The sequence below is a fragment of the Cyphellophora europaea genome (assembly GCF_000365145.1).
Source record: "Cyphellophora europaea CBS 101466 unplaced genomic scaffold supercont1.4, whole genome shotgun sequence".
In the NCBI taxonomy this organism is placed as follows: domain Eukaryota; kingdom Fungi; phylum Ascomycota; class Eurotiomycetes; order Chaetothyriales; family Cyphellophoraceae; genus Cyphellophora; species Cyphellophora europaea.
Window position 1 is genome coordinate 658,270 of NW_008481810.1, and position 27,361 is coordinate 685,630.

At 55.1% G+C, this 27,361-nt stretch overlaps 11 protein-coding genes across 11 annotated transcripts; 7 read left to right on the forward strand and 4 right to left on the reverse strand.

Moving 5' to 3' along the window:
* Nucleotides 1-83: 83 nt before the first annotated feature.
* HMPREF1541_04481 (uncharacterized protein) lies at nucleotides 84-1,895 on the forward strand (the record flags this gene model as incomplete). The annotated part of the gene is made up of 1 exon (XM_008718826.1): nucleotides 84-1,895. One exon carries the CDS (start codon nucleotides 84-86, stop codon nucleotides 1,893-1,895), a length of 1,812 nt encoding a protein of 603 aa, XP_008717048.1.
* Nucleotides 1,896-2,652: 757 nt separating this feature from the next.
* HMPREF1541_04482 (uncharacterized protein) lies at nucleotides 2,653-4,608 on the reverse strand (the record flags this gene model as incomplete). The annotated part of the gene is made up of 2 exons (XM_008718827.1): nucleotides 2,653-2,684; nucleotides 2,742-4,608. The coding sequence occupies 2 exons, from the start codon at nucleotides 4,606-4,608 to the stop codon at nucleotides 2,653-2,655; spliced, it is 1,899 nt and encodes a 632-aa protein (XP_008717049.1).
* Nucleotides 4,609-5,153: 545 nt separating this feature from the next.
* On the forward strand, nucleotides 5,154-5,402 carry HMPREF1541_04483 (uncharacterized protein; the record flags this gene model as incomplete). The annotated part of the gene is made up of 2 exons (XM_008718828.1): nucleotides 5,154-5,326; nucleotides 5,375-5,402. The coding sequence occupies 2 exons, from the start codon at nucleotides 5,154-5,156 to the stop codon at nucleotides 5,400-5,402; spliced, it is 201 nt and encodes a 66-aa protein (XP_008717050.1).
* A 286-nt stretch (nucleotides 5,403-5,688) lies between these two features.
* Nucleotides 5,689-7,745, reverse strand: HMPREF1541_04484 (uncharacterized protein; the record flags this gene model as incomplete). Its single annotated transcript, XM_008718829.1, has 2 exons — nucleotides 5,689-6,100; nucleotides 6,154-7,745. The coding sequence occupies 2 exons, from the start codon at nucleotides 7,743-7,745 to the stop codon at nucleotides 5,689-5,691; spliced, it is 2,004 nt and encodes a 667-aa protein (XP_008717051.1).
* A 1,226-nt stretch (nucleotides 7,746-8,971) lies between these two features.
* HMPREF1541_04485 (amidophosphoribosyltransferase) lies at nucleotides 8,972-10,708 on the forward strand (the record flags this gene model as incomplete). Its single annotated transcript, XM_008718830.1, has 1 exon — nucleotides 8,972-10,708. The coding sequence occupies one exon, from the start codon at nucleotides 8,972-8,974 to the stop codon at nucleotides 10,706-10,708; it is 1,737 nt and encodes a 578-aa protein (XP_008717052.1).
* Nucleotides 10,709-11,218: 510 nt separating this feature from the next.
* HMPREF1541_04486 (uncharacterized protein) lies at nucleotides 11,219-11,806 on the forward strand (the record flags this gene model as incomplete). Its single annotated transcript, XM_008718831.1, has 1 exon — nucleotides 11,219-11,806. The coding sequence occupies one exon, from the start codon at nucleotides 11,219-11,221 to the stop codon at nucleotides 11,804-11,806; it is 588 nt and encodes a 195-aa protein (XP_008717053.1).
* Nucleotides 11,807-12,320: 514 nt separating this feature from the next.
* HMPREF1541_04487 (uncharacterized protein) lies at nucleotides 12,321-14,126 on the forward strand (the record flags this gene model as incomplete). The annotated part of the gene is made up of 1 exon (XM_008718832.1): nucleotides 12,321-14,126. The coding sequence occupies one exon, from the start codon at nucleotides 12,321-12,323 to the stop codon at nucleotides 14,124-14,126; it is 1,806 nt and encodes a 601-aa protein (XP_008717054.1).
* An 845-nt stretch (nucleotides 14,127-14,971) lies between these two features.
* HMPREF1541_04488 (uncharacterized protein) lies at nucleotides 14,972-16,147 on the forward strand (the record flags this gene model as incomplete). Its single annotated transcript, XM_008718833.1, has 1 exon — nucleotides 14,972-16,147. One exon carries the CDS (start codon nucleotides 14,972-14,974, stop codon nucleotides 16,145-16,147), a length of 1,176 nt encoding a protein of 391 aa, XP_008717055.1.
* A 660-nt stretch (nucleotides 16,148-16,807) lies between these two features.
* On the reverse strand, nucleotides 16,808-18,163 carry HMPREF1541_04489 (uncharacterized protein; the record flags this gene model as incomplete). The annotated part of the gene is made up of 1 exon (XM_008718834.1): nucleotides 16,808-18,163. One exon carries the CDS (start codon nucleotides 18,161-18,163, stop codon nucleotides 16,808-16,810), a length of 1,356 nt encoding a protein of 451 aa, XP_008717056.1.
* Nucleotides 18,164-18,659: 496 nt separating this feature from the next.
* On the forward strand, nucleotides 18,660-20,801 carry HMPREF1541_04490 (uncharacterized protein; the record flags this gene model as incomplete). The annotated part of the gene is made up of 1 exon (XM_008718835.1): nucleotides 18,660-20,801. One exon carries the CDS (start codon nucleotides 18,660-18,662, stop codon nucleotides 20,799-20,801), a length of 2,142 nt encoding a protein of 713 aa, XP_008717057.1.
* A 1,373-nt stretch (nucleotides 20,802-22,174) lies between these two features.
* On the reverse strand, nucleotides 22,175-26,950 carry HMPREF1541_04491 (uncharacterized protein; the record flags this gene model as incomplete). The annotated part of the gene is made up of 2 exons (XM_008718836.1): nucleotides 22,175-22,290; nucleotides 22,348-26,950. The coding sequence occupies 2 exons, from the start codon at nucleotides 26,948-26,950 to the stop codon at nucleotides 22,175-22,177; spliced, it is 4,719 nt and encodes a 1,572-aa protein (XP_008717058.1).
* Nucleotides 26,951-27,361: the final 411 nt, after the last annotated feature.

Here is a 27,361-nt window from a genome sequence, read left to right on the forward strand (position 1 = left end):
TTTCTGCCATTGAGGCATTACACGGTCTACGACGGGGTCCGGCTACCAGTCTATCATCACAGGCGGTCGCCAGCTGGCAAGCAATGAGGTCGACTCCTGTTCCCTCGCGAGATGTGTTGAGATACCTACGATCCCAGTCTGACATCCTCTTTCCCGCGACATCGAATCCGTCCGTCCGTACGAACCGATCAGAGCAACCACTCTGCGCCCGGCGTATCCGTCGTGAATACAGTACGACCACTTCAAGATGTGCAAATCGCCAGAACACGCTCATCGATGACCTGTGGCCACGACACCGAGATGTTTGCAAAGCCCTCCCTCCTCCTCGCACCCCTCCACAACCACCGCATACCCGACACGCCTCTAATTCCGCACATCCTGGCTGGCTGCGGCGCATGTTCCAAGGCCGCCAGCGCGCCGAGAAGTCAAGGAACAACACCCCCCAACATGGTGTCCCATTCGAAAACCAGACGTATGAGGATACCTCGGCGCAACTCTTCAATCTATCCCGAGCCCTATCGCGCAATCCCTCAGGCGCAGACCTCAAGCTCCGCTGTACAGAATTCGATGCCAACGGCTCCGTTACGCTCGTAGCTGGAGAGTTCAAGAAGTCAGAACTCATCGCCAAATACGGTCTTCTTCCTCGCGACTTGCGCAAAATCGACTCCTCCGTCCTTCCACATATCCTGGTTCGCCCCTCCGCCATCCTCATCAATCTTCTACACCTGCGTGTGTTGATTCAGTCAGACCGCGTCCTGGTGTTCGACGCATATGGCTCTACTGACTCATACACGCAATCCCTTTTCATGTATGATCTCGAAGGCAAACTCCGGCAGAAAGCCGACCCCCGCTCCCCATCCAGCTCTACAAGCTATCTGCCTTACGAGTTCCGCGCCCTGGAAGCCGTCCTCATCTCCGTGACAGGCGGACTCGAGGCCGAATTCACCTTGGTTCGCGATCCTGTGACTCACATCCTTCGGGCTCTGGAAGAGGACATCGACCGTGAAAAGCTCCGACATCTCCTCATCCACTCCAAGAAACTAGGAACCTTCGAGCAAAAGGCCCGCCTGGTCCGCGACGCTATCGACGATCTCCTCAATGCCGACGATGACCTTGCCGCCATGTACCTGTCGGAGCGCTCCAAAAGCGGCACATCACGGCCCGAGAACGACCACCAAGAAGTCGAAATGCTGCTCGAGTCCTACCACAAGATCTGCGACGAAATCGTCGAGATCTCCGGCAATCTGATCTCCAACATCCGCAACACCGAGGAGGTGGTCAAAGCCATCCTGGACGCCAACCGCAACCAGCTGATGCTACTGGAAATCAAGTTCAGCGTCGGCACGCTGGGCCTCGCGGGCGGCACCCTCATCGCCGGCCTCTACGGCATGAACCTCAACAACTTCATCGAAGAGACCGACTGGGGCTTCGGCGCCGTCAGCGTCGTCTGCTTCGGCCTCAGCGCCATCATCTCCATCTACGGCATGCGCAAGCTGCGCAAAGTCCAGAAGGTCCGCATGTGGGGCGAGGGCATCGACGGCCACAACGGCGACGGCCGACGCGGCGGCGCTGCCGGCTACCTCCGCAGCGGTGGCGGGCACAGCGGCGGCGGCGCAAGCAACGGCGTCCGCGCCTGGAGCCGCGGCAACTGGCGCAGCGAGGCCATGGAGAGCGCCGAGATGCGCAGCGCCCGCGCCAGCGCCGAACGCGTCCTGTGGCCCGGCATGGACGGGCTGGGCATGCATCGTCTGCCGGAGGCCGAGCAGGGCGCTGCTGCTAGTAGTAAGCTGGGCGAGGAAACCCCTCCCACTGTCACCATCAAGGACGACCTGGCGACCGATGTGCGCAAGGAGGACAAGAAGGTCGTCAAGGTGGCGGCGGGGAGGAAAAAGTAAAGGAGATCCTGCTCAGGCGTATCTCGAAGGAGAAGGAGAGGGGCAGAGGAGAGCTGCACCCTTCCTTCGATTTTCGCTCTACTCAACTCAATTCCCATTCCATCCTTTCAAGGGCCTGCGGTGCCCGGGGCATGGATATACTTACTGACGGCGCACGCATTCTCGAATCGGTTTCTCTGTATTTTCTGAAGCGTTGAAGCGGGCATTATAGACGGTTTGGTCGTTGGGTTCGGAAAAATGAATTGAATTCTGCGAATGGCGAATGGCGAATGGCGGTGGTAACTGCAGTACAACAACAGAGGCAGGCAGGCAGGCAGGTCTTCGGAGTGTGTAAGTGTACAACAAGTATAAGCAACCAAAGCTCTGAACACGATGTCTATTCCGTCTGTAGACCGCCGTCAGACTGCGTGCAGATTCGTCACGGTACACATCTAGGGTTTTGAGGATTTTACATTTCAGCTTTTATATTTATAGCCCATTTTCCGCATTCACACCTTTCCGTTTCGCCGTTGCGTCGCAGCCGCCTGGTCCCGACTGCTATTGGCAGTGGACACCGCCCACCATTCCTGTAAACAGCAGCAAATTGAAAGAACGCAAGTTCGCTAGAACGCTCAGTCATCTTGGGACGCTTCGCTTCTGCCGCCGCCAGGGAATGTACGAAATATCAACTACAGCCGCGATCTCCGGTCGAGAGTCACCAGGCCGAGGCAGTGCATGACTCTTAAGGCACCGTCGCATTGGCTATTCCACGTCGCAATCACCAGTCGTCGTCGTCGTCTTTCTCGTCGTCTGAGAACCTGTTAGTAACCTTTCCGGCATTTTCAAGAAGTCGAGGTGCTTGCTTACCACTGCCACTAACTTTCTTCTTCCGTTGACTCAGTGCTGCTGCTAATGCACCAGCTAGACCCCCTTGGGCATCACCACCAGCGGGCGCTCCGCCTGGCCCTGGTGGCGGAGGGGGTGCAGATGGCTCCCCACCCGGCACAGCCGCAGCAGATCTGTCACGCTTTTCGCTGTCCTTGACTTTACGCAAGCCGCCACCAGATCCTCCACCAGCTGCGCGGATGCCAGCTAGAAGATCGTTGCGTCCACCAGTAGGTTGGGGCAACGGAGGAGCTGATCCTCCCGGAGGCGGTGGAGGAGGTGGCGGTCCACCTGACGAAGGCATTGGTGGAGGAGGAGGTGGTCCGCCGGTAGCCGGCGGAGGGGGCGGTGGCGGAGGCGGTGGACCACCCATGTTTAGCATTGGTGGAGGCGGTGGAGGACCTGACGATGCTGGAGGTGGTGGTGGGGGAGGTGGAGGAGCGAATGAAGTCGCTGGCGGTGGAGGCACCGCACGTGTGTTGGCGGGTGGCAAGGGAGGGGGTTGACTGCGAGATGGAGGCGGAGGCGGAGGCGGTCCCGGACTGGGAGCGACACTGCCTCTGTCTGGAACTTTCGGCGGCAACGCTGGAGGTGCTGCACTGACAGGCTGTCGGCTTGGTGGAGGCGGTGGAACTGGACCACGACTTGGGGGCGGCGGCGGTGCTGAGGACTTCCTCTCTCCCGTGAATGGAGGCGGCACCTTGAACCCGGGCGACCTCTCCTCCTCCATCGGGGTCTTGGCCGGCACGCGAGGGGGCGGCGGAGGGCCGGGATTAGCGGCCCCCGAAGACGCCCGCGGACGTCCAACAGACGAGCTCACGCCTGGGCTATCTTTGACGGCAAACCTACCCGCATCAGCTAGCGGAGGTGGCGCTCGGAATCGAGGCTGAGGCGGTCCAGCTGGGGATGGAGTTCTCTCAGGAACATCCTCCGCAGCTGGTGACGAATCTCTGCCTCCTACAGGTCTGCGCGATGGAGGAGGTGCAGGAGGCGGTCCGCGCTTGCTGGAAGAGGTTGCACCGGTATTATCAGGGCTCAGTCTAGGAGCAGGCGGGCCTGGAGGTGGAGGGGGAGGCGGGGCTCGTCCAGATTGGGCTGGCAGGGCGGACGCAATGCCATTTGCCATTTCCTCGGCCTGCTTTTGCATAATGTATTGCTTGATGAAGTCTGCGTTGTTCATGATCTGATCCTCACTGATGCCCATCTGCTTGAGCTCGTCCAGGATTGGTCGCCACGTCGGATCTGCCAGATCAATACCACCGCTACTTAGCGGTCGCTGTACCTGGCCCATTTGAGGAGCAGGAACGGCTTGGGGAGGCGGCGGGTTAGAGGAGTGTCTATTGCCACGAAAGAAGTTGCCCACGCGGCTGTGGCTCTTTTGACTGCTTCCATTCTGCTGGTACATTGCACCACCACCCGCATTCATGCCGAAAGGCTGGGCCTTAGTTTGCTTCGTCGCGTTCTTTTCCCGGTCATTCATCTTCTTCATAAAGGTCTTAGCCTCCTTCTCATCCACGAAAGATAAGCCGGCGAGGCATGGCGGATTCTCCAGCTCAAAAGAGTGGAAGAACGTTCGGTCCTGGTTGTAGGTGAAAGTGTCATAGATCTCCTGGTCCCATATAACGCCTCTGTTAGCCGGCGAGACATCGACCAGCTTGATCCAGAATGTGTTTCCCACGAGATCGTTAGACAGGACGACAGCGCCCTGGAGGCCGGTATATGTCCATCGATTGCGATCGGGATAGGCAACGTAAAGCCGACCAACAGCGACAGCCTGGATCTTGTTTGTTGATTTCGGAATCGTGCGTTTCACGGTCTCCTTGTCATGTTCGGAGAGGATCGAGGGCATGGTTAGAGCTCGTTAAAAGAGTCGCCTACTCGGAAGGCGAAAGGTTGGCGTCCGGGAAGCGTAAAGGCGTGCGCATAGGTATTACAGTGCACAGGCAGCTCTGATGTTGCAACCTTGGGAGTACGTACACCTCTAGCGAAGAGGCGACAAGGCTGAACCTGAGGCGAGTCGATGCGTGAGTGGACTCAATATGAAATGGAAGAACGACGTTCGTTGTCAGCAGGCGCTCCTCGCCGGTCCTCGTGGCAGGTGGAGCCCGGGCTCTTGGGGGCGCAGGTGCAAGCGCAAGCGCAGTGCAGTGCAGGTGCCCCACTCCAACGATTTCCAGGTAAGCGACGTCATCTCAAATCGTCACTTTAGGTGTATCCTGCAAACGACATCACTATGCAAGGGTAGGCCACGAAGAGGAGCCTTAAATAAGGCTCAGGCAGAACCGTTTTCGTAATTCCACCTTCCCTACCAACATTCATCCCGAAAAACATCTACAGTCTTCAGAACCCCCACAACTCCATCGACACCACCCACGGCCCAAGCGAACCGTGATCATGCCCGTCCACCCCACCGAAGAGACCGCGCCGTCGAACCTGACCGACAAAGTGGCACAGGAATCTTCCGATTCTACTGCCTCCGATCACCCAATTCACGACGAGAACAAGGGACCAGTCAAGGCTACAGCGGATGACCACAAGAGCAAAGGCCCCGCCATCCCAGAGAGCACGTGCTCCATCCCGTTGCAAACGAATCAATACTGACTGTACACCAGAAGTTCCCGATGCCACCGGTACCAAAGATGAGCTAAAGGCCAAGGCCCAGGAGATGAACAAATGAGCGTGGAAAATACGAAGACTCTTCGATCGAGGTGACTGCTAGGGCATATCTGCATGGGGACTTGGAATGCAGCTAGTGCATCGTTCACACCTGCAAGGATAGCATAATGCACATTGATTCATCATGACTGATCTGTCCTGCTTCGGACACACTGCTAACACTTCGATGATTGTCCAGCTTGTTGCCGAACAGCTATTAGCAAAGATTTGTTGTGACACTCCCGTCATGCAAGTCCATTCGGTGACCTTCGAATCACACTCCGTCACTCTCCTTCAAAGACTTCACGATCGCTCTGAACATTGCTTTCGCCAGTACAGGAGGTACCGCATTGCCGATCTGTCGACGGGCCTCGGTGACTCCCTTTGCACCCGCAAACGAGTGATACAACGGGAATGTCTGCAGTCTTGCCAATTCGCGAAGTGTATAAGGCCTCAAACCGGAAGGGTGATAGTTACCTTGGCCGGCATTGGTAGTGATGGTTTTTGCTTGAACGTTGCCATCGAGCGGTGGTCGCCGACCGTTCTCAAATCGGATACTCTGGTCATGATTCAGAGCGTTGTGAGGAATGTTGCTCATCGCGCTGTTGATGGTGGCCAATGGCTTGAGGCCGGTGTCAGCCGCGCCATGAGTTGGTTCGGGAAAAGGTGGCAGCTTCTCGCCAGGCCTAGATGATGTTAGCACGTGTAATTCTCATTGACCTCCTAGCATGTCACTTACCCAGCGGCGACCACCAGAAGCCGCTTTCGGGTCTGAGGTACCCCGTACTCATTGCATTGCACAACCTTCCAACGGACGGAGTAGCCGAGGGTGGTGAACGTGTTAATGAGGAGAGAGAACCACTCCTTGTGTCGCGAGAACAGTCCTTCGGTTTCTTCAATGGTGACGATTCTCGGCTTCAATGTTTCCACCAGCTGCCAAACGGAGGGTAAAGCAGCCTGATTCATCTCATCGCGTTCTGGCGACGGGATGGTATGTGCCGGCGAGAACGGCTGACAGGGAGGGCTGATGTGCAGGACGTCCACTCGAACTCCGCTCAAGTCATAGAGCTTCATAAGACGGGAAAGGAATTCATTGACAGATTCAAGGCGACAATCGGCCCCGCAACGAGCAAAGTTGGTCTTGTACGTTTCGATAGCCTCAAGATTGTTGTCGAATCCCCACAGCAGCTTGAGGCCCGCATCAACGGCGCCTCGTGAGGTTCCGCCAGCTCCACAAAACGCATCACCGAACGTATAAGACTGTACTTGCTCGACCGTGGCCCTGCCGTTAAGATCGAAGGTGCGGGACCGGGAGGTGTTGCTGCCGCCTAGAGTTGTGTCAATTCCACGCCAGAGATATCGAGCTTCTACCGTCGAGATGCGAGTTTGGCGTGTATGACCATCATTGGCAACTCGTATGGTATCGTTTGCACCAGCAGGATCCAGGTGCTCGATGATTTGCTCGATAGATCGCCGTCTGGTATCTAGCACAGTTGTGTGAACCCAGCGGCAAAACAGCGGACCGTGTTCAACTTGTTGGGTAGGATCTGAGAAGGAGGCCTGGTCATCGCGAGAACTGACGGTGGGAAAGGGCTGGTTGGTGAAAATGATGTGCCGGTTCCTCAGGACCTCTTCAATCGAGACTTCGTGTGTGGCTCTGTCAAGGCCTGGGACTGCGGGTTGGTGCTCCAACACAACCTCGTTTCGACGCTTGGACATGGTCAGGCCCATAAAGTTCTGCCGAACGAGGTGGTCGCCGGCGACAAAGATTTTGCCGGCCACATCTTTCTGAACTCGAGTGATACGTAGGAAGGACCCATCCTTGAGCTCGACACATTTACCTGCCGCACATTTGAACCGCGGGTGCTGGTTTGAATGGACTGATATGTTTGTGCGTCTGCTCAACCTTGCCTGCTCGTCTTTCTCTTCTTGGATGCTTAGTCTTCGAACGTAGGCCCGCAACTGTGCGTCTGTCATGTAGTCATCTATCGTAAGGTCGATGACCGAGTTGTTGCGATTGCTTAAGTGCGGTGAGCGGCTATCGTCGTTGTGACTAGAGACGTATGCTTCTTTGATGGTGGTTTGCGGGTCGTCATCGTCCTCGAGCAAGTCCACGGGGTTCATTGGCGAACCTATGTGGTTTGACGTCTTTGAGTTTGGCGAGGCCTCCGAATGGCTGACAGTTCGCTTGCGTTTGGAGGAGACCGGTCCACCTTGAGGCGAAGGAGATTGTTGGGAGACTTCATTCTTTGACTTCAGAACGTGAGGGAAGTATCGTTTGACATTGGCCAGACTTCCGTAGGCTGGTGTCAAGTAGCTTCCACCGACCATCCTCGCGGTGTGAAGCAGGTTTTCGGAAATGACTTCTGTCGTTTACGGCTTATGGCAAACCGAATCCAAAAGCGAGGTCAAAAGAGTGTCTGGATCACGGTGAGCAGGAGGTAGCCTGAGCTGAAGTTGGGCCAGAGGAAGAGTCCGGAATTTTAAGAGCAAAATCAGGGGCCAGATGAAGTCTGTCTGATGCACAAAAAGAAGCGAGGGTTGTCTAATTAGGCAGCAGGAATGACACCTTGTTCACATCGATGTGAGAGATTCATTGTGCACATAAAGGCAGAAGAGCATCTCGTTCATGTTTCAGTGCAGCATGCAACACTGGACCCACCGTGTTACCCATGATGGGTTGTTCCGATGTTCCAAGAGCAACTACGTCTGTTGTTGATGCCACACAATGACTGCACCCGCGCGATATCGTGGCGTGTACAAGCAGCGCACGGCATTGTGCGTCTTGGAAGGCGTTCACCTGGGAATTCATTGGAGGCTGGAATGATAAAGGAGGGTTTGCTTGCTGCTACAACTTGTATGTGGGGTCTTCAGCATTACCGACCAGAACAGAGCACGAGTTTCTCGACAGACAGCAGCACGATATAGTTACAAGGCGTGGACAAATGAGAGATGAAGTAATAGAAGTTGATAATGCATGGTTAATGCCAAGGACCCAGCTCCAAACCAGCTTAGCGTGCCGGCAGCCGTTTGGGCTCGGCGTCGCTGCCCGCAAGAGCCCCTTCCGATTCTCTGCCGGCCGACTCGGACGCGGCGCGAAAAAAGTGTAGCAGAAAGATTTCGAACCACCAGTCTTTCAGCACTAAAGACTCGCTCCCCCCATAACAATGTTGCTCCTTCACATATCCAGCCCTTCACCCTCCCCTCCCCCACACTACGCACCTGCGATACCTCAACCAGCATCTTCCGACGAGTCACGCGTGCACTGAGAGATTGATACCATCGGTCCCGATATCCCCCACCTTTGCTCCACTCATCCTCTCGAGATTGCCCGGTCCACGCACAGATGCGCTGAGCGCTGAAGTGAGTAGTCATCTCCCGTACCTCAGACCCGTCAAGATGAGCCAAATTGTATTTTTTAGATGTTAGACTTCTTAGCAATCCTGCTGAGCTATTACGGACTGAACGACCCCGACATAAGAAGTGCACTCACGATTTGCCATAGCCGAAGTTTGAGCTGACTGGGCCTGTATAGATTTCTCGAGACTTCCCTCAGAATGTGCGGCATCCTTGCCCTGATCCTGGCAGATGCCACCTCGGACAACGCCGCTGCCGACCTGCACGATGCACTGTACCTCCTCCAGCACCGCGGTCAAGATGCGTGTGGTATTGCGACCTGCGCACCCGGCGGGCGCATCTACCAGTGCAAAGGCAATGGACTGGCGGCAAAAGTCTTCAGAGATGGCTCCAGAGTCGTTGATTTGCCGGGCTTCATGGGCGTGGGCCATCTAAGATATCCCACAGCCGGCAGTAGCGCGAATGCCGAGGCTCAACCCTTCTATGTCAACAGTCCCTACGGCATCGTGTTTGCACACAATGGTAACCTGATCAACGCGCCAGAATTGAAGCGCTATCTGGATTATGAGGCCCATCGACACATCAATACAGATTCCGACAGTGAACTCATGCTCAACGCCTTTGCTAGCGAGCTCAATGAAACAGGCAAGGCCCGTGTCAATGAACACGATATTGCGAAGGCTCTTGGCAGGATGTACGACCGCTGTCAGGGTGGATGGGCTTGTACTGCCATGCTGGCGGGCTACGGTCTGATCGGCTTCCGTGATTCCTACGGTATCCGGCCTCTAGTTCTGGGTGAGAGGAACTCGCTGGATACATCCGGAAAGGACTACATGATGGCTTCCGAATCGGTGGCTCTGGAACAGCTGGGTTTCACTGTCGTCCGTGACATCCTACCTGGTGAAGCTGTCATTATTGAAAAGGGTCTCGAGCCTCGTTTCCATCAAGTGCAGCCTCGCAAAGACTACGCCCCGGACATCTTTGAATATGTTTACTTCGCTCGACCAGATTCCGTTATCGACGGCATCAGCGTTCATCGCAGCAGACAGCACATGGGTACCCGCCTGGCAGCCAAAATCAAGGCAACGCTCTCGCCCGAAGCCCTGAAAGAAATCGACGTGGTTATCCCTATTCCCGAGACATCGGTAACCTCGGCGGCCGTAGTGGCAAAGATGCTCGACAAGGAGTACGTCCAAGGATTTGTCAAGAACCGCTATGTCTTCCGCACCTTCATCATGCCACAACAAAAGGAACGTCAAAAGGGTGTAAGAAGAAAATTGAACCCGATGGAAATGGAGTTCAAGGGTCGCAACGTGCTCCTAGTGGATGACAGCATTGTTCGTGGAACCACTAGCCGCGAGATTGTGACCATGGCCCGACAATCTGGCGCAAAGAAGGTACACTTTGCCAGCTGTGCGCCACCCATCACACATACTCACATCTACGGAATCGACCTTGCCTCTCCGAGTGAACTGGTGGCTCACAACTACATCGGCGAGTCCGCGATCGCCGAGCACATTGGGGCCGACAGTGTAGTCTACCAGACCCTAGATGATCTGAAGGCATCCTGCATCGATGCCGCAGAGGAAGCTGACGCTAAGGAAGCTCCTCGGAATTTCGAAGTGGGTGTCTTTTGCGGCACCTATATCACTCCTGTGAGCGAAGGCTATTTTACTCACCTGGAGCGAATTCGTGGTCAGACCCGAAAGCTGAAAGTTGCGGACGAAGCTCGCCGCGCTGTTGCTCAGGGCCACGCCGACGTCGATCAGATCCAGATAGCTGCCACTGGAGCAGTGGTAAATTCCAACGGCAAAGTAGTCCCAGCGGTGAGCAACGATCGCCGCGCAAGTTCTCATCAGACCAATGGCTCTGGTAAGGTGATACAAAGCATGGATATTGCACTTCATAACTACAACGACTTTCCGCCCAATGACTGAACGATGTTGGATGATCGACAGGAGCTGAGGCAAATGCAGGTCACGAGCACGGCTCGTCGGACGAACAGCTGGCAGCACGGACCGAGCAGGGTATGGTCAAGTCGTTCTCCACGGCACGAGACTGGCGTCGATGAGAACTTCTGTATCGTGCAGTACCAGTCGAACGTACGGTCTGCATGAGCAGCCCACCTCGGAGATGACGGTGTACAAGATTATAAGAAGGTGTGTGGGCTTCCAAATATTGTTATGTTGAGGCTACATGGCAGCTGAACAGGCTTGCCTCATTCCAATGTCCTTGATCGGCGCCTCTTGGAACCCAAACGTCCGTGCGAGGGACATGGGAGTATACATGACTCGGATTCGTTGTCGATTCGAGAATGGTGGAGGAATATATAAGAGGAGCAAGAGGTTCCTCCATCAAAGAATCTTAGCCATAGTCGATTTAGCTCTGATTGAGCAGGCTGATAACGAAGGCGATCAATAGCGTCGAACCGGATCCAGAATTCCAACATGCATCTTCACCCGCTCTTCTACCTCGCTGGAATTGCATCCGCCATGCCAGCACTGGGCGGCCTCGAGCAGCTCCGACGCGACGCCTGCCCCAGAGACCTGCCGCCTCTCCCCGGCTTCGAGTTCCCTCATCTCATTGTCCCCATCTCGAAGGCTCAGCCAGATGTCGCCAATCCCAACAGTTTCTCGCCCTCCATCACAGCCAACGATATCGCCACTGTGTTCAATTTCGATATTGTGCGCGACAATCAAGACTGCGAGCTAGGCTTCTATTTTCCCCGCCTGGAGCAACTCAACATGTCGTCCTTCAGCTTCTCGGGCACAGGAACGTTCACCACCAGCATCAATCAGCCGGGTACCGGAGCGCAAGACGGCGTTACGACATGGAACAATCAACCTGCGGCGGGACCTTATGCTGAATTTCCCAAGACTATTACCATGAGTCCAGGCAACTATTATAGTCTGTGGATAGGAGCTTGTCCCGTGGGGCTCTGGAGCATCACGGTCACGAGTCCAGACACCTTGTTCCAGTGGTTCCAGTCCTATGCCTCATGCCCTATTGGTCCTTATGTCACGTACAGTGGATAAGTCTGCTGGAAGGGAGACGGAAGAGCACTGGGTGCAAGGGAATCGAGTTCTGCATCAACGTATGCGAAGAGGGACGCATGTCTCCAAGTCACGTACCATTATGCTCGATTGATTGCTTTAATTAAAGTGCACACCTGTTCATTTCATCGTCCTTTGTGCTGTTACAAATGACGTAAATGTTGTGGTGTTATCGATAATGATCCCTGTCGTTGCTATGCTGCGGCTTCGACTCCAACCAGGTGGCTGGGCGGGGCTGGTAAGGTGACAGAAGCCTCACTGTTCTGGACCTGCTCATGTGCTGTCGCTTTCCTCCTCAGGCTCTTCACACTCTCTTATCGGAAATCTGTCACTCCTTTACCAACCGCTGCTCTGCTACCTTGTCCGCTTGTGCGCGCTTCCCCCGAATCCACCAAATGGAAGCCGCAACTTGTGAAGACGGGCGCCAGAACCATCGCATCTGCAAGACCGTCCTCGCCTTAGAAACAATACAACTGTCGCGCATTAGCTGACACCAATGTCACGACCTCCCGATCGTCGAGGCTCCATGGCCAGCGGCCTCGCGCCGCCTCAAAACATGATGGCGCCCATGCGCGGCTCCTCTGTCATGGCTCCGTCACCTCCCAGTGCGATCGCTCTGCCGCGAACCCCATCCCGCGCTCCTAGTAGAGCACCGTCGCGCATGGAGCCGCCTCCCTTGAGCGCAACCATCGGTCCCTTGCCTGGCACTCTGCAGAATCCGATTGCCCCACGACGAAAGCGCCTTATCGTTACATGCGATGGCACGTGGCTTGACTCTGACAACGGTCTTCTGAATGGTCGCAAACAGTCTCCTTCCAATGTCTCGCGCCTGGGTTGGGCCATAAGGGACACTTCAAGAGACGGCTTCTCACAGGTTGTGCATTACCAGGCTGGTGTTGGCACCCATGGCGGCCGAATATCCAAATTCCTCGGAGGTGCAATCGGTTTTGGTCTCAAGGAGAACGTACGCGAGGCTTATACCTATTTGTCCGTCAACTGGCACCCCGGAGATGAAATCTTCCTTGTTGGTTTCAGTCGAGGCGCCTTCACCGCGCGAAGTATTGGTGGCATGATCGGCGATTTTGGCCTCCTCACACGAAAAGGGCTTCCACACTTCAACGAGATCTTTGAAGACTACGAGAACAGGCACAACGAAAGGTACATGTCCGACTTTCCTGACGTGCCGTTTGGTCCTAAAGGTCCCTTCGATCGGAAATACGTCCACGAACTCCAGCGTTTAGGTCTGACGACACTTGCCGTTCCCATCAAAGCTGTCTGTTGTTGGGATACAGTCGGTAGCCTTGGTATTCCGCAGATTCCACTGCTGGAGAAATTTGGCATCCAAACTCGCGATCTCTCCAAGCACCAGTTCTACGACACTAAGCTAAACCCCTACATCGAGAATGCATTTCAAGCTCTGGCGCTTGACGAGAGAAGAGGGCCATTCTCGCCTGCGCTCTGGGAGAAACGCGAGGGCGACAAAGTCAACCTCAAGCAAGTCTGGTTTCCCGGCGTGCATTCCAATATCGGTGGAGGCTACGATGATCAAGAAATTGCCAACCTCACACTCGCCTGGATGATGAGCCGCCTTGAGCCGTTCCTCGATTTTCGCAGCGATTTCCTGATCGGCGAGTACGAAGAAAACGTCAGGTATTACAAAGAGACAGGTCAGAAACGCCGCTGGTGGAGCTTTGGAGAAATCTACAATTCCCTTCGTGGCATATACGGCCTCGCAGGCACAAAGAAACGCACCCCGGGCGATTATCACCGCGTTGACCCCATGACAGGACAGGTTCTGAGCAAGAAGCTGCGCAACACAAATGAGTACTTCCATGCATCAGTCCGTGCTCGTGTCGGGCTGAAAGGTCCCGGTGTTAGTCAGCGAGGTGTCTATGACCCAGTATCCTTAACAGACTGGACATTCGAGCCCGAGCCTGCACGCAACGGCCAAGGAGGTAATGCCGATGGCATGTCGGTGGTATGGACAAACCATCGAGCCGATGTGGAAGGCGGCCAAGAGAAGATCCCGGAAGCTATCCTCTTGGAAACCGAGCTCGCATTGTTGCGCAACAGCCCGCGCGTGGAAGAGTACATCAGGACACTGAGGGCGCCAGTCAAGGATAGACGACGCAGAAGGACCATGAATGGCGATCCAACCATGGTCAGTGGTGCCGTTCCGTTTGAGGATGGCAGGAGGAGGGAGAGAAGTCGTCCACGAAGCATGGTTGACTTGCCGGACGAGCCGAGGGACGAGGTCCGGGAAAAGCGTCGCAAAAGACGGAGTAGGCATTTCGACGACTGAGCGATGCCATCTCGCGCATGGTGGATGTGGATGAAATGCAGACACCCCCAGCTCGTTCGCGGTAGCTGGTGCTTGACTGCAGAGAGTCGTGCCACCTGGCTATCACTTGGACTACGATCCCAAGTGGCTACGGCTTCGGTACAGCACGATTACCATATGATTCTCTATTGAGTTAACAGAGATCTCGACGGTACCACACTTATCGAGCTTCGTGGTCACATGTTGAGAAGCATGCCAGCTACGACGAAGTCTGGGGGCATTGCAGAGAGAGGAAGAGGGAACAAATGATGGACGAAGCAATAAAGGCTATGCCGCGAGACGAGGCTTTCAAATGATGTCTCAAGAGAAAGCCACTGGACTCCTCACTGGAGGCTAGAACAGGCCAGGAGTAAGGCGGCATGGGGTTCGTTAATCCGGCGTGCGAGTGAGCGAGATACCCATTTTACATAGCACGACTGTGCTTCTCATAGCGTAATAGCATCGTCAAAAGGCACCAGCAGTCACTCAAGACCCAAGGATCGTTCTGGGGATCCTGTAGATTCTTGACGAGGAACGAACGAGGCGACAAGGCAACCCCTCACACCGCCTTTCCTCGCTTCCCCACACTGTTCTGGCAGAATAATTTCCGTCGATCGCGACGCCGCCCACGGTACATACGTACTTTATTCTCCCTCGTGCTCGTGCTTACAACGCGCACACTCTCTGACCACAACATCAGACACCGTCCATGCCTTACTACTGACCTCCGACGACTTTCGCTTGTCTCAGACTCGCTTCCCACCTCTACGAACCGAGATCTCCCTCACCCTCTGCCCTCCCCCAGCAGCAGCAGCAGCCGCAGCAGCATGGGCTCCCTCCCACCCACCGCCTCCCCATCAACCACAGCAACCACAACAACCAACGCCGCAATCCCACCGCACGCCATGCCCCTCATCTCCGCTCCCGCCCTGCTCTCCGCACACCTCTCCCGAACCCCTCCCACACGCCCCTCCTCCGGCGGCCGCGGCCCCACGCAAGCCCGACCTATCAGCCTCAACACCGCGTCGCTGACGCACTCGCACGGCTCCGCGGTCGTGAAGATCGGTGCTGGCGCTGGTGAGGGCAGCTCGAGCGTCGTGTGTGGCGTGCGCGGCGAGATACTGCCCATCAGTGAGATTCCGAGTTGGAGTGTTGGGGATGCGGTGTCGAGGGTCGTGGTGCAGGATGCTGAGGAGGACTTGGAGGATGAAGATGAAGATGCGCTTTGGCAGCACAACCTCCTCGTGCCCAATATATCACTTGACACAGGCTGCTCGCCGCTACATCCGGCCAACACGGCGCCCTCGGAGGAGCAGCAGTCGCTGTCGCAGCGCCTGCTGTCGTTGCTGCTTACGTCGCGGCTGGTGCGGTTGCGCGACTTGGAGATCTACCATCATCATCACGATGCAGAAGAAGATGATGATGCTGCTGCTGCTGCGCTAGATCCGGACGGGATGGAAATCGAGGCCCATGAGCCTGCAGGAGGCAGCAACGCTACGAGGAAAACAGTCAAGGCCTTCTGGGTCCTCTACATCGACATCCTGTGCATCTCCCACGCGGGGAGCGGCTCCGTCTTCGACGCCGCGTGGCTGGCGCTGTGTGCTGCTTTGCGCACGACAGTCTTGCCTGCGGCGCGCTGGGATGCGGATGAAGGTAGAGTGCTATGCTCGAGCGACGTGGGGAGGGCGACGAGGCTGAGCTTGAGGGGCTTGCCTGTGCCGCTGAGCTGGGGCATTTTCGTGCATGATAAGCGCGTGGTTGGAACTGGGAAGGGAGAGGAGGCGGTGGTCCTGGTGGATCTGGGCGCGATGGAGGAGGAGGCTTGTGCGGAGAGGGGGTGTGTTGTCGTGGATCTGAGTGAGGAGGATGGGGAGGTGCAGCTGGTGAGGGTGGAGAAGAGTGGCGGTGGGGTTGCGGGCGTCAGAGAAGTGCAGAGCGTGGTGAAGGTGGCGGAGGGGAGGTGGCGGGAGTGGAGGAAGCTACTTGGGGAGGCTTGTGGTTGAAGAGGTAATGGCTTGCGTGGGAAGGAAAAAGGGGAAGAAGAGTGTGTTCACGAGCGTAGGACATGGCATGCCAGAAGATACCCCCCGGACAGGAAGTGCTTTCCACTGAATAGACTGCTGATCAGCTTGGATGGCCAAGCAGTTGATATACTGCCCCTTCATCTTCTCCGTCATTCGTCTCCTGGCCTCCATCCTCTGTCCCAGTTATGTATAGCCGTGGAGTTCTTTTCCCCCAATGACCTCGGTACCGCACCGCCGGTAACAACAGCTGCATGTCTCTTCCGCCCTTGCTGCACCCTGTCCCATCCGACCTGCTTCAGGGACCTGGCTTCAGGCAGCCCAGACTGCGCTTGCCAGCTTGATATGTCGTTTTGGCGTTGTGAACCCCTGTTTCTGACGGGCTTGTGACGCTGTCATTGCGCCATGCTGTCGATATTGGCTTTACGATCCCCAGAGAGATCATTGTCATCTCTCAATGCATGGACGTCGAAGCTGTCGACTGAGCTTCTTCTTATGCTGGAACTACTTCTTCACAGAAGTGGCGCTGGACATCGGTAGGAATTGGTTTTCGTGTAGCCTGCAATGAAATCCTCATGCTTCCCAAAGGCCTAGAGCAAGATGAGACGTAATGTCCTGAAGCAGCCTCACATGTTTCTCACATCAGTCCTGCTGATGCCAATGCAAACTCATATCCTCAATGAACTCGACCGAGAGCTGCCGCAATTCCAGATCCTCCCTTGCCATCCTTGCCAGAAAGATGGGAAGCGTGCGAGCGAATTCGATGCACAACATCTCAATGGTGTACTGCCCGGAAGAAACGTTCTCAAGGTACGGTGACAGCAGCGAGTGCTCGATCGCCGTGCCATCTTCGTCGGTTACTTCGACACTCCACCTATCGATGAGCCACTCGAGCTCCCTGCGCAGTTTCCGAAGACTGCTCAACAGCACCTGCTTCTCCCCATTCGTGAGCGGCGTATTTGGAGTTTGAAACGCGAGCTTGAGTTGCGCAATGATGACTTCATTTAGGGTCTTGCGGGCCAAAGACAAGCTAGCGGCCTTCCTCTGGGGCGCGGATTTGCCAGCGTCGAAGATGTGGGCGAATCTTTGCTCGAGGACGCCTGTATGAGCATTGCTTTTGGCCGCATCTCGGGCCAACTGCAGCACAGCCATTTCGTCAGGTGTCTGGCCGATGAGACCACCCGAGATCCTGAGCGCGCTGTCGACGTGCAGCCAGGAGGTTGAGAAGTTGCCTTGGACCATGTCTGCTTGCCAGAGCAGGAATGCGACCATAACCATCACGGTTGGGGGGTGCTGCTGCTTGACGAGATGGCCGATGGAGGCGTTGAGGTGTTGAAGCGATGCCAAGCGCGCGACTTCGTAGTCTGATGGTGAACACTTGCGTCGGATGGCCGTGCCCAAGACACCACATGCGATGATGGCGTCGTTGACCGCTGGGACGCTGTGGGCTACCTGTGGGAAATAGACTGTCCACAGATCAGGCGCTGTGGCGGCTCGTGGCGAGGCGTATCGGGCTAGCCAATACCGGAAGAAATCATGGGAGTACTTCTCTAGCGACGACTTGAACTTGCCGTCGGGGGGTGGCACGATACTGGATGAGGCAGATATGTCGCTGAAGTCGGGTATTGCCGCGTCCTGTTGCCGCCTAGGCATCGTAAATATCATGTCAACACCATCAGCACCCGTATTGACTGATTCCGTGACGACTTCTTCATCGTTGTTGCCAGCTTCTTTAGTTGAGGATGTCAACGAGCTCGGCTCCACCGAAGTCGACTTCTCGGAGGCGTAGACATCGTTCAGGCCATAGCCAAGACACCGTTTGCCAGATGCTCGACACCGCAAACACGTTGGCCTCCCTTCATCACACTTGACGCGCCGTTTCTTGCATGTGGCGCAGCCCGAGCGCACTTTGCGATGGAACTCGCGTTTGGGCGCAGGAGTTGCAACCGGATCGGGCACGAAACCATCGAGCACCAGCACGCGCTCCTCGAGCGCCATGTTACTGCATGTCGGCGAGGTAAGACGGGTCGAAAGGAGGGAATATCATTGCATGATATAGGGCCGCCCACCGCTAGCATCTACAGCCGCATCGTCCGCTGGATCATCGGTGCTGAATGGTTTCTTGGGAACTTGGCCGTCAGTGGGGGCCTGAAAATGTCGTCCACGATGCTGCAGACTGCTTGTGGTCTGATAGGCCGCTGTGTTATGAATTGAATGCGGTCTGTGCTGCCTGAATGTTTGCCTGCTGAGTCTTGGCGTGAACACGTTGCTGGCATAAGTTTGCCTTCTTTGCACCGCTTTAGCTAAACACTCTAATTGCTCAATTACCTCTCGTTGAAGCAAGTCGATCGTGCTGATCGACGTTGGCATTCCTTTGAGACCCAGAATTCTTGGTGCGATGACTTCCGTACCCTTGTAACACGCCATTCGCTACTACGCGTCTCCATTGAAGCTTGCCTCAAGCATCATCGATATGGACACCCACAACACCACCATGCAACCGTCCGAGCCCGGGCCCGTCATCTCATTCCTCGGTCGAGTGGCCTACGAGCTCCAGATCGTTCGTCCCCTCGTTCCCACATACCTGCTTCTTATCGCATCCGCTCTCTTTCCCATCTGGATCGCCAGTCATGCCTCCCTCGTACGTCCCACCTCCGCCGCTCCTCCACCAAAGTCCAAAGGCAGACGCAGCAGATCACGCACCACGGCCAAAGCCTCCGACGCTGACTCCGACTCCGAGTCCGAACCCGAAGAGACCTCCCAGAAGATCGAGAACCTTACTCCTTCCGATGCCTTGCTCTTCCCCTTGCTCGCCGGTGGCACTTTGGCTGGCCTCTACTTCACCCTCAAGTACCTAGAGGACCCCGCCTGGCTTAACTGGGGTCTAAACCTGTACTTCAGCCAGATGGGCCTCTGGTTCAGCTACCGGTTTCTCAGTGATGCCTTTGTCTTTCTGCGGGAGGCGGTGTTTCCCAAGTGTTACTCGTGGCAAGGCAAGTTGTGGATCGCCAACCTGGGGAATTTGAGATACAGTACGAAGAATGCAGAAGGACAGGACGAGCATGAGTCCTCACCGCTACCAGGCGTGCTGCGGCTACTACCCCTGCTTGGGTTCGCAAAGCGCTCGCTATGGGCGTTCCGCCGCGCCATTTCCGCGAGAGCGACTCTGACGCTGCATCTCCAAGGCCTGCTGACACTGCGCGCCAAGCCGACGCTGCCAGACTTGCTCGCCGTCATCCTAGCCGCCAGCCTCACCTACATTCACACCTTTGTCTCGAAGCCCTGGCCCCTGACCAACTTCCTCGGCCTATCCTTCTGCTACGGCAGTCTCCAGCTGACATCGCCCTCAACCGCTGGCACTGGCACCCTATTACTGCTGGCTCTCTTCTTCTACGACATCTACTTCGTATTCTACACGCCCATGATGGTCCATGTTGCCACCTCCCTCGACGTGCCTATCAAAATGCTATTTCCTCGACCCGACGGGTGCGTGCTCCCAATAGGTGCCGAAGAAGGCAGCGCTGCCATGGAGGAGTACCTGCGGTGCCTGGGGAAGAAGCGCGCCATGGCGATGCTGGGCTTAGGAGATATCGTGGTCCCTGGACTCGTTGTGGGTTTTGCATTGCGCTGGGACCTCTGGAGGCACTATCAGAAGCTTCAGAAGTCGAAGTTCTCGCCGGTCATTGAGGGAGACAAGAGTGTTACAAAAGAAGGTGCAGTCCCCACCGAACAGGCTGGTGTTGAGAAAGTGCCCTATATGCCCGCCACGGGAAGCTGGGGCCCGCGATTCTGGACCTCGCGTGCTTTGCAGACTCCTGCGCTCAAGTTCAAGTCGTTTCCAAAGCCCTACTTCTACTCTACGGTATTTGGTTACGTCGTTGGATTGTGCTGCACAGTAGGCGTGATGCAGGTCATGAAGCATGCGCAACCCGCGTTACTGTACCTGGTACCCGGCGTCTTGGGCACATTGTGGGGCACTGCAGTGGTCAAGGGCGAAGTCACGCGGCTCTGGAAGTACAGCGAGGAGGGTGAGGAGGAGAATTCTACGGACTCGAAGCAAAACAAGAAGAAGAAGGGGACGGATGACGAGAAGAACCAGAATGCAAACGCAGTCGTGAAGGCGAGCAGTGAAGACGTCTCTAACGCGAAGGGTTCGAGCACCAAGTCCGCAGACGGTAAGGCAAAGGGTGAGCCCAAATCCAAGCTCTCCCAGGAGATGCAACGTATCCAGCAGCACGCCATCTACTTCGGCCTCAAGCTGCCATCGTCCACTGCCGCTCCCGTCGGTGACTCCAAAGAGCAAGCTGCTGCAAAGACAAAGAACAAACCACCCACGAAAGCCATCAAAGCCGCAGCAGAAGTTGCCGACTCCACGTCCAGCGATGCCGACGAGGCTCACCCTGACTCCGACTCCCACTGCGATGCAGAGGTAGAAGTCAATGTCCAGAAGCGGCAGACTCGCTCACGGACCGCCAAGAGTGGCGGCGCTGGGAAGGCCCGGCCGACGAGGACATCGTCACGGCGGCTACGTAGCGCGAGCTCTGCTACCGATGATACTGCTGGGGATGATGTGCAGCTCGTGAAGGATGTCGATGAGGAGAAGGCGCGCATGGCAAAGCGGCAGCGCAAGCTTTGATGCTGTAGTCGGATCTCGTTCGCGGCACGGGATTGAAGGATCTGAAGGAGGATCTGAAAGAAGTCCTCCCTCGAGACGATAGACGGCAGGGAGAATAGCCGACAGAGGAAGAAGCCTGTGGACTGAATTAGTTGCAAGCTTCCAGACACACAAACGGCGCTCTGCGCTCACCGACTACGCGCATACTCGCCAGACACAAGGGGGCCAGAGAAGGAACGAAATGGCATTGCATGGGCATCTTCACCGATGGGCAGTTGTCGATCCACATACACACAGACATCGTCACATGGCACTCCCTCATCCTCTCGGACCCCCTTAATCCTCCCTTCAGCCCATCTGAACCCGCTAGACACCGCCTTGTCCCGCAAGGGGCCGTTCACTCGATAGGGGGGCCCTTCAGATAGAATATACAGACAGACACTAGACGACCACGCATGACCGCCATATGACGTGACATGCCCGTCGCACCGCAAGGCAGAAGGGTACACAGTCGTGAATCTGAAATCTTTCCTCCCATCCTTCCTTCCTTCCTGCCGATAAGTCAGCCAGCCAGCCAGCCAGTTAGCAACCGAGGAACCGAAGAAGCGAGGAAGCAAAAGCAAAAGCAAAAGCACGCAACGAAGCGAAGCGAGGCAACCTGTCTACGAAGTAATCAGTAAAGAATCAATGGAGGCGCCGATTAGGCCGAGATGCCTGATTTGGTATCTACATCCTGACCCAAGTCCCCGGGCAGGAAAAGAAGACTGTAGAGGAAAAAGAGAAAAGAGGAAGAGGGCATATAGTGACACCCCGAATGTATGAACAAGGTGCCTTCGCATTCACGTCCGCATTCGCCTTCGCCTTCGCCTGCTCTGCTACTGCATCGTGTAGTTAGTATAGTAGCATAGCTCCCGTCGATGCTTCCTCGATGCTCAACCACAGTGAAAAGCGCGATGAAAGCGCGATGAAAAGCACGCTCACGCCTGCAATAAAACTTCTTTCTCACATTGCGAACACGTTTGCGGTCAACCACTTTCTATCAACGAGATATGACCCAGTCAAGCCAGTCAGTTAGTGATGGAAGACTCAAGCATCACGACGCTGCTGTACTTTCCTCCTATATCGCATGCCTCCATCAACATTCACATGCGCAAGCCTGCCTCTCCGAGCAACCTCCTTGAACTCCATACGGCTATGCCAAAAGAAAAAGAGGACCATGAATTCCACCTGGTGTGGGGAGGCCCAGTGCCGAACCACCATTTTCAGAGCCTCCAGTGTCGTCCAAAAGAGAGAGAGAGAGAGAGAGAGAGAGAGAGAAATATTGCTGACGTGCTGCTGCCCAAGAGCTGAACATGTCCGTACGTTCGATCATTAATGCTCTTGGTAATAGCAGCTCAGGCTGCTTCGCCATCGCTCAGTGCGCCGTCGTTGACACCACCTTGTTCCTGTTGGGCCATGGCTTGAGCGGAGACGATTTCCGCCAGCCGCTTTAGTCGAGGAGTTTGTAGCCCTGCATGGTATGTTAGTAGCTGATGTGACGCGAAAAAGGTAAGGGGTTGCAACTCACAGGACGGAGTATAGGTCTCCAGAGCCGTAATGACTCGCGGCTCAGCAATCTCATACGGCCCACTGTCCTCCATGTCGACAGGTGCAAGAAGCAGGACATCGCTCTTTTCTGTCACTCTGGATGCCACAGCCTTCATAATCTCACCGTTGATGGGCTGCTCGTAGTCGGCAACGAGGTACTGGTTCAGGAGCTTCTGAATCTGGTTGGGAGACAACATCCAGCAGATGTCTTGAATGATCTCAATGTCGTTCAAGGTCGCCTTCTTCAGCTGGAGCAGTTTCGTAGCTTGCATCAAGTGTTCGAGTTGCAGAGTGCCTTCCGGCATGTCGTGACTCTTGCACCACTCCTCAATTCTGGTTATGTTGTAATTTATCTGAAGACCACGCTTCCAGGACAGGAAGTTACGACGCATGAGCAAGTCATTGAAGGCGGTAACGCCAACCAGTCTCAGCAGCTCAGTAACGGTCTGTGTGACAATAGAATCTTCGAGGTAGTAAGCCTTCATCGCTTTGAAGACATTGTTCAACAAGCTGAGCAATTGATCCATGCTGTATGCAGGAGTGTTGTTTGAAGGAAGGAGCTTGCCGAGGAAGCGGTTGCTCTCGTTGGTGACGAAACCGGGTAGAGACTGTGACTCGATGATAGCAGGAACAATCATCTTGTGTAGCTTCTTCTTGAGGACCTTCATCCAAGTATGATAGATGTTGAACTCCAAGCTCTCGAGATCGTGCTTGACAATCTCCAACAGGCGGTCGTACTCGTAGTTGTCCGTCTTCTGGGCCTCGTACCAGTCTTCGGCAAGGAAGACGAATGAGAGCATTTCATGGACGTTGGAAAGCCAGAAAGCGCCAGGATTGACTGCCTCGTCACCCTCATGCTGCATGACTTCCTGTTGGATTGACTGCATGACATTGGCGAGGAAGCGTTCCGACTCCTTGACAAATCCATTGTTCCACATCTCAGAAGTGACCAAGTTGATGAGGTAAGAGGGGAAGAGTACTTCTTTGTCGGTCGGCGCGGGATTAGCTCCCGGCTGGGGAATCTTGATGCCTCTGATCAGTCCCATCGTAACCTCATCGTTGAGCTCCTCTTCTTGTGCAAGTAGATTCTCGAGCTCCATCTCCACACTGTCAAGACCAGGGTTGAAAGTCGATCCAGATAGAGTCTTGGTGTGTGCGTCAAGAGCCATGGACATTGGGCGGGCATTGAACGCGCCGCTATAACGATCGGCCTCGATACGTTCCGCAGCGCCAGCGCTTCTACGCTTGAGGGGCTTCTTGGACGATACGAGGTTGATTAGACCATTAGCGGCGGACTGCGGTGCGGTGCCGTTGGTGACCTCGCCGTTGACAGTGGGAGCCGGGGCACGCTTGGCCATCTCGAGCTGATCCTGCAAGTCGTTGATCTGCTGCCGGAGAGTGTTCTTATCGCTCTCGTGTGTGGTATTGGCCTTGCGAACCGTCTCAAGTTCGGTCTTAGAAACGTTGAGCTGATCCGTAAGCTTCTTCTGCTCTTCCTGCAGGCGCTTGGCGTTGCCCAAATGCTCGTCGTGGCTGGTCTGCAACTTAGCGTGTTCTTCCTCCAGAGCAGCCAGCTTAGCGGCAACAATGCCAGCCTGGTTGGCCTCACTCTGTAGCTCGCGCGATCGCGCCTCCAAAGCGTTATGCCTGGTTCGCATCGACTTGAGCTGAGAATCATAGTTCTCGAGCTGGCTGACGAGATTCTTGTTTTCCCGCTTGACAGACCCAAGCGATTGAGTAAGCTCAACGACCTTGTTTTCGAGCTTGTACGAGATCTGTTTGAGATCACGGGCCTCTTCGCGCATGGTCTTGTACTCACGACGCGCCTGCCGTCCGCGCCAGAGACTTTGAGCAATGACAACCTTCCTCCGATGTTGACGGAAGTCGCGGAGCGACCGATACGACCGCCATGCCCTCTGAATAGTGGTGGCAGCTTGTCTGAAACGCGTCTCCATAATGTTCTTCCGCAGCAGATAACCCTTGGCCCTGGATTCAAACAAGATAAAGTTGTTGCGGGTGATGTTGTAACTCTTGCGCTGCTTCGAACCGCGCCAGACCCGCTGGATATCGGTTGCAGCTTTGGTCTGTCTGATTTCATCCGCACGGCGCCTCGCAATGAACGCGCGCGTCGCGGCCTGCATCTGAATGACGGCCTCTCTGGTCTCGAGGAACTTGCGCCTATAATACTTGGCGCGCAAGTTCTTCTGGATCATGATAGCGCACTCCTTCAGGCGCGCGGATCGGAGGTTCTCCAAGAACGCCAGCATACCTGCACGGAAGAAAATCTTGGTTAGACCAAGCTGATACTTGTCAGACTTGGTGCCGCTTGCGTCCCCTAGGGCTTTCCTTAGAATGTTGTGTCCCATCTGCCGGATCTCGGTCGTCCATTGTGATGAATGGCAGAGCATGTAGTATCGCATGGCAAATTCTTCGTAAGTCCACCTCGTTGGGTAACCCGCAGTACTAATACGAACAGTTTCCAACACACCGCAAGCCCTAAGCTGACTGAGCACCATCGGGCCTTCGAACTTCCACGATGCCTTAGCCTCGTTAGGCTTGATACAGCGAATGTAATGGGCATCTGTTGAATTGATGGTCTGCATCAGCTCGATCAAGGAGCTCTTGAAGATTCCACCCAAAGTAGGCTTGCGATTTACCGCCACACCAACACGGCGACCTGGAGCACTGGCGATGGTCTTATTGTTGGACGCTGCTGACTCTTTGTCACGAACAGCGATCGCGGTATCCAGAACCTCAACGAGGAATTTATTAGAGGCCTTCCTGAGAACCTCCATCTGCTCGTCAGGTACGGTATCCCTGTTCTTCTCGATGAAACCCTCGGATTCGTAGGTGACGTCCAAAGCGTAATGACAAACGGTGAATGCGGACTTCCCAAACCTAGGCTTCTTGTAGAACTTTTGCTTGTCAGCAGCAAAATTATGGTGCAGCTTCGTCACAAATTGGTCATCGGAGCCCATCGGTAACCTGGATTCTTCATCCAGTAGAGATAAGACACCAAGCTTGCCCTCAATCAGATCGATACAAGGCTGGTTGTCCGAAAAGTCAATAAAGGTCCAGTCGATCTCCTCGCGGATATATTCTTCCTGCTCTAGTTTGAAGACATGCTGGTTGAATTCTTGCTGCAGCTTCTCGTTGGCGTAATTGATACAAAATTGTTCGAACGAGTTCTTAGCAAAATGTTCGAAACCATAAATATCGAGCACTCCGATGAAAGTATGCAACTTTTGCAAAACCTCATCAGTGGCCAGGTCGTGGTTGATGGTCTCAACGAGCCAGTCAAACAAGCTCGAGTAGATGAACTTGGCTACCGAATCTCGAACCACAGTGGCTTGCTGTTGCGTCAAGTTGGATATGATCTTCTCGCCTCGAGTCACAAGTTGCTTCTTGACAATCCACTTCGCAAAATCGGCAGCATCGAGGCCCAGCATACTGCAGAACTTTTCAAGCGAAGGCTCCGAGGAAGACAACGCCGAATCGTTCCGGGTGGCCGTGATCTTAACGTTACCAAGGTGCAGCAGGGCGGCGAGGATTTTGAATATCTGGCGCTGAGTGCTGTCTGGTACGTTGATGGTGCTAAAGGCCTTCTTGGTGAGGTTGAACTCTGCAGCATCATCAACACCGTCGATGACAGGATCTGCACCTTGGTTGAGGTAGTCAAACTGCTCCACCGGCAATAAGCTGAACTCTTGCTGCTCCTCGGGCGAGGCACCTGCCACCAACTGATAGAAAATGTGGTAATTTCTCTCTTTCAGTGGCTGGAAGACTAGTCTTGATCGCTCGAGGAGGTATGTCCGTATTCTAGCACCAATGATATCTGTCTGCTTGTCGAACATGATCTCAATGTATTTGCCGAATCGTGACGAGTTGTCGTTACGGGTGGTCTTCGCGTTGCCAAAAGCTTCCATGACGGGGTTGGTGGCCAAGATTTGTTCTTCAGTCTCGCTGATTGCATCGGCTCGGGACTTGGTCCCTTGCTTAGATTGTCCGGGAGCACCGCGGGTTGCGAAGTACCGCATGATGTACTTCGCGCTGACGGTTTTACCGGCTCCAGACTCGCCAGACACTACCACGGTCTGATTTCTGGTGTCCCGCAACATGTCGGTGTAGGCCTCTTCGGCAATTGCAAACAGATGGGGTGCTTGAGAGTTTCTCTGTTTTCCCGTGTAGACCTGAACCATCTGCGGTACGTAGAGCGAATCTACTCTGGCAAAAGGATTTGTGGCGATCAGGACGATGCCGGAGTATGTGTAGATTTCTTTCTGGGCATATCGCAGCTTGATAGCTTGCAGAATGGCAGGTTCGTTGAGATGGGACAAGCTTGTCAGATCCTCGGCGGCTTCGAACATTGGGGGATTCATCAGCGGCGGGAGATTGCCGTCGTGGGTGCCATCAGCCAGAGCCTCTTCGGTGGTCTCGATGGTCTGAGTAGAGTCATCTGCCAGCGCGAAGACCAAAGCAATTTTGCCATCGCCCTGTGCCTTTCGCTCCGAGAGCTCGCCAGGAATGAAGCCCTCACCCGGATTGGGGAACCAGGCACGGGTTCCGACCTCCCAAGAGGCCATCTTGGGGGATTGGGAGGGATTTGCTATAAGACAGTTGAAGTTGTATCAAATTGAGCAGCCATAAATCTATGCAGAGAGTCGGTCGAGTCGTGTCTGAAAGGTGCAGGGCAGCAATGGGGTGCGCGGAGATTAGGCGCAGGCAATTAATACAAGTAACTTGAAGATAGTAAAGACAAGTGGTGAAAGTGATATGAGCACGCTCAGCGGTCAACGAGGACGAGGACGAGAATGAGGAGGCCTAGTCGCAGGCGGTGTCGATGACGGTAAAGAGAGCGTCTCAGAAACAGATCAACACTGGCATCATGCTGGCTTCAGAATACTTGTGAGCCAGGAGACACCTCGACACGCTCGTCTAGTTTGGTTTGCCGCGATGCCTAATTGGTTTAGTCTCCCCCCTGAGGAAGCCCCACA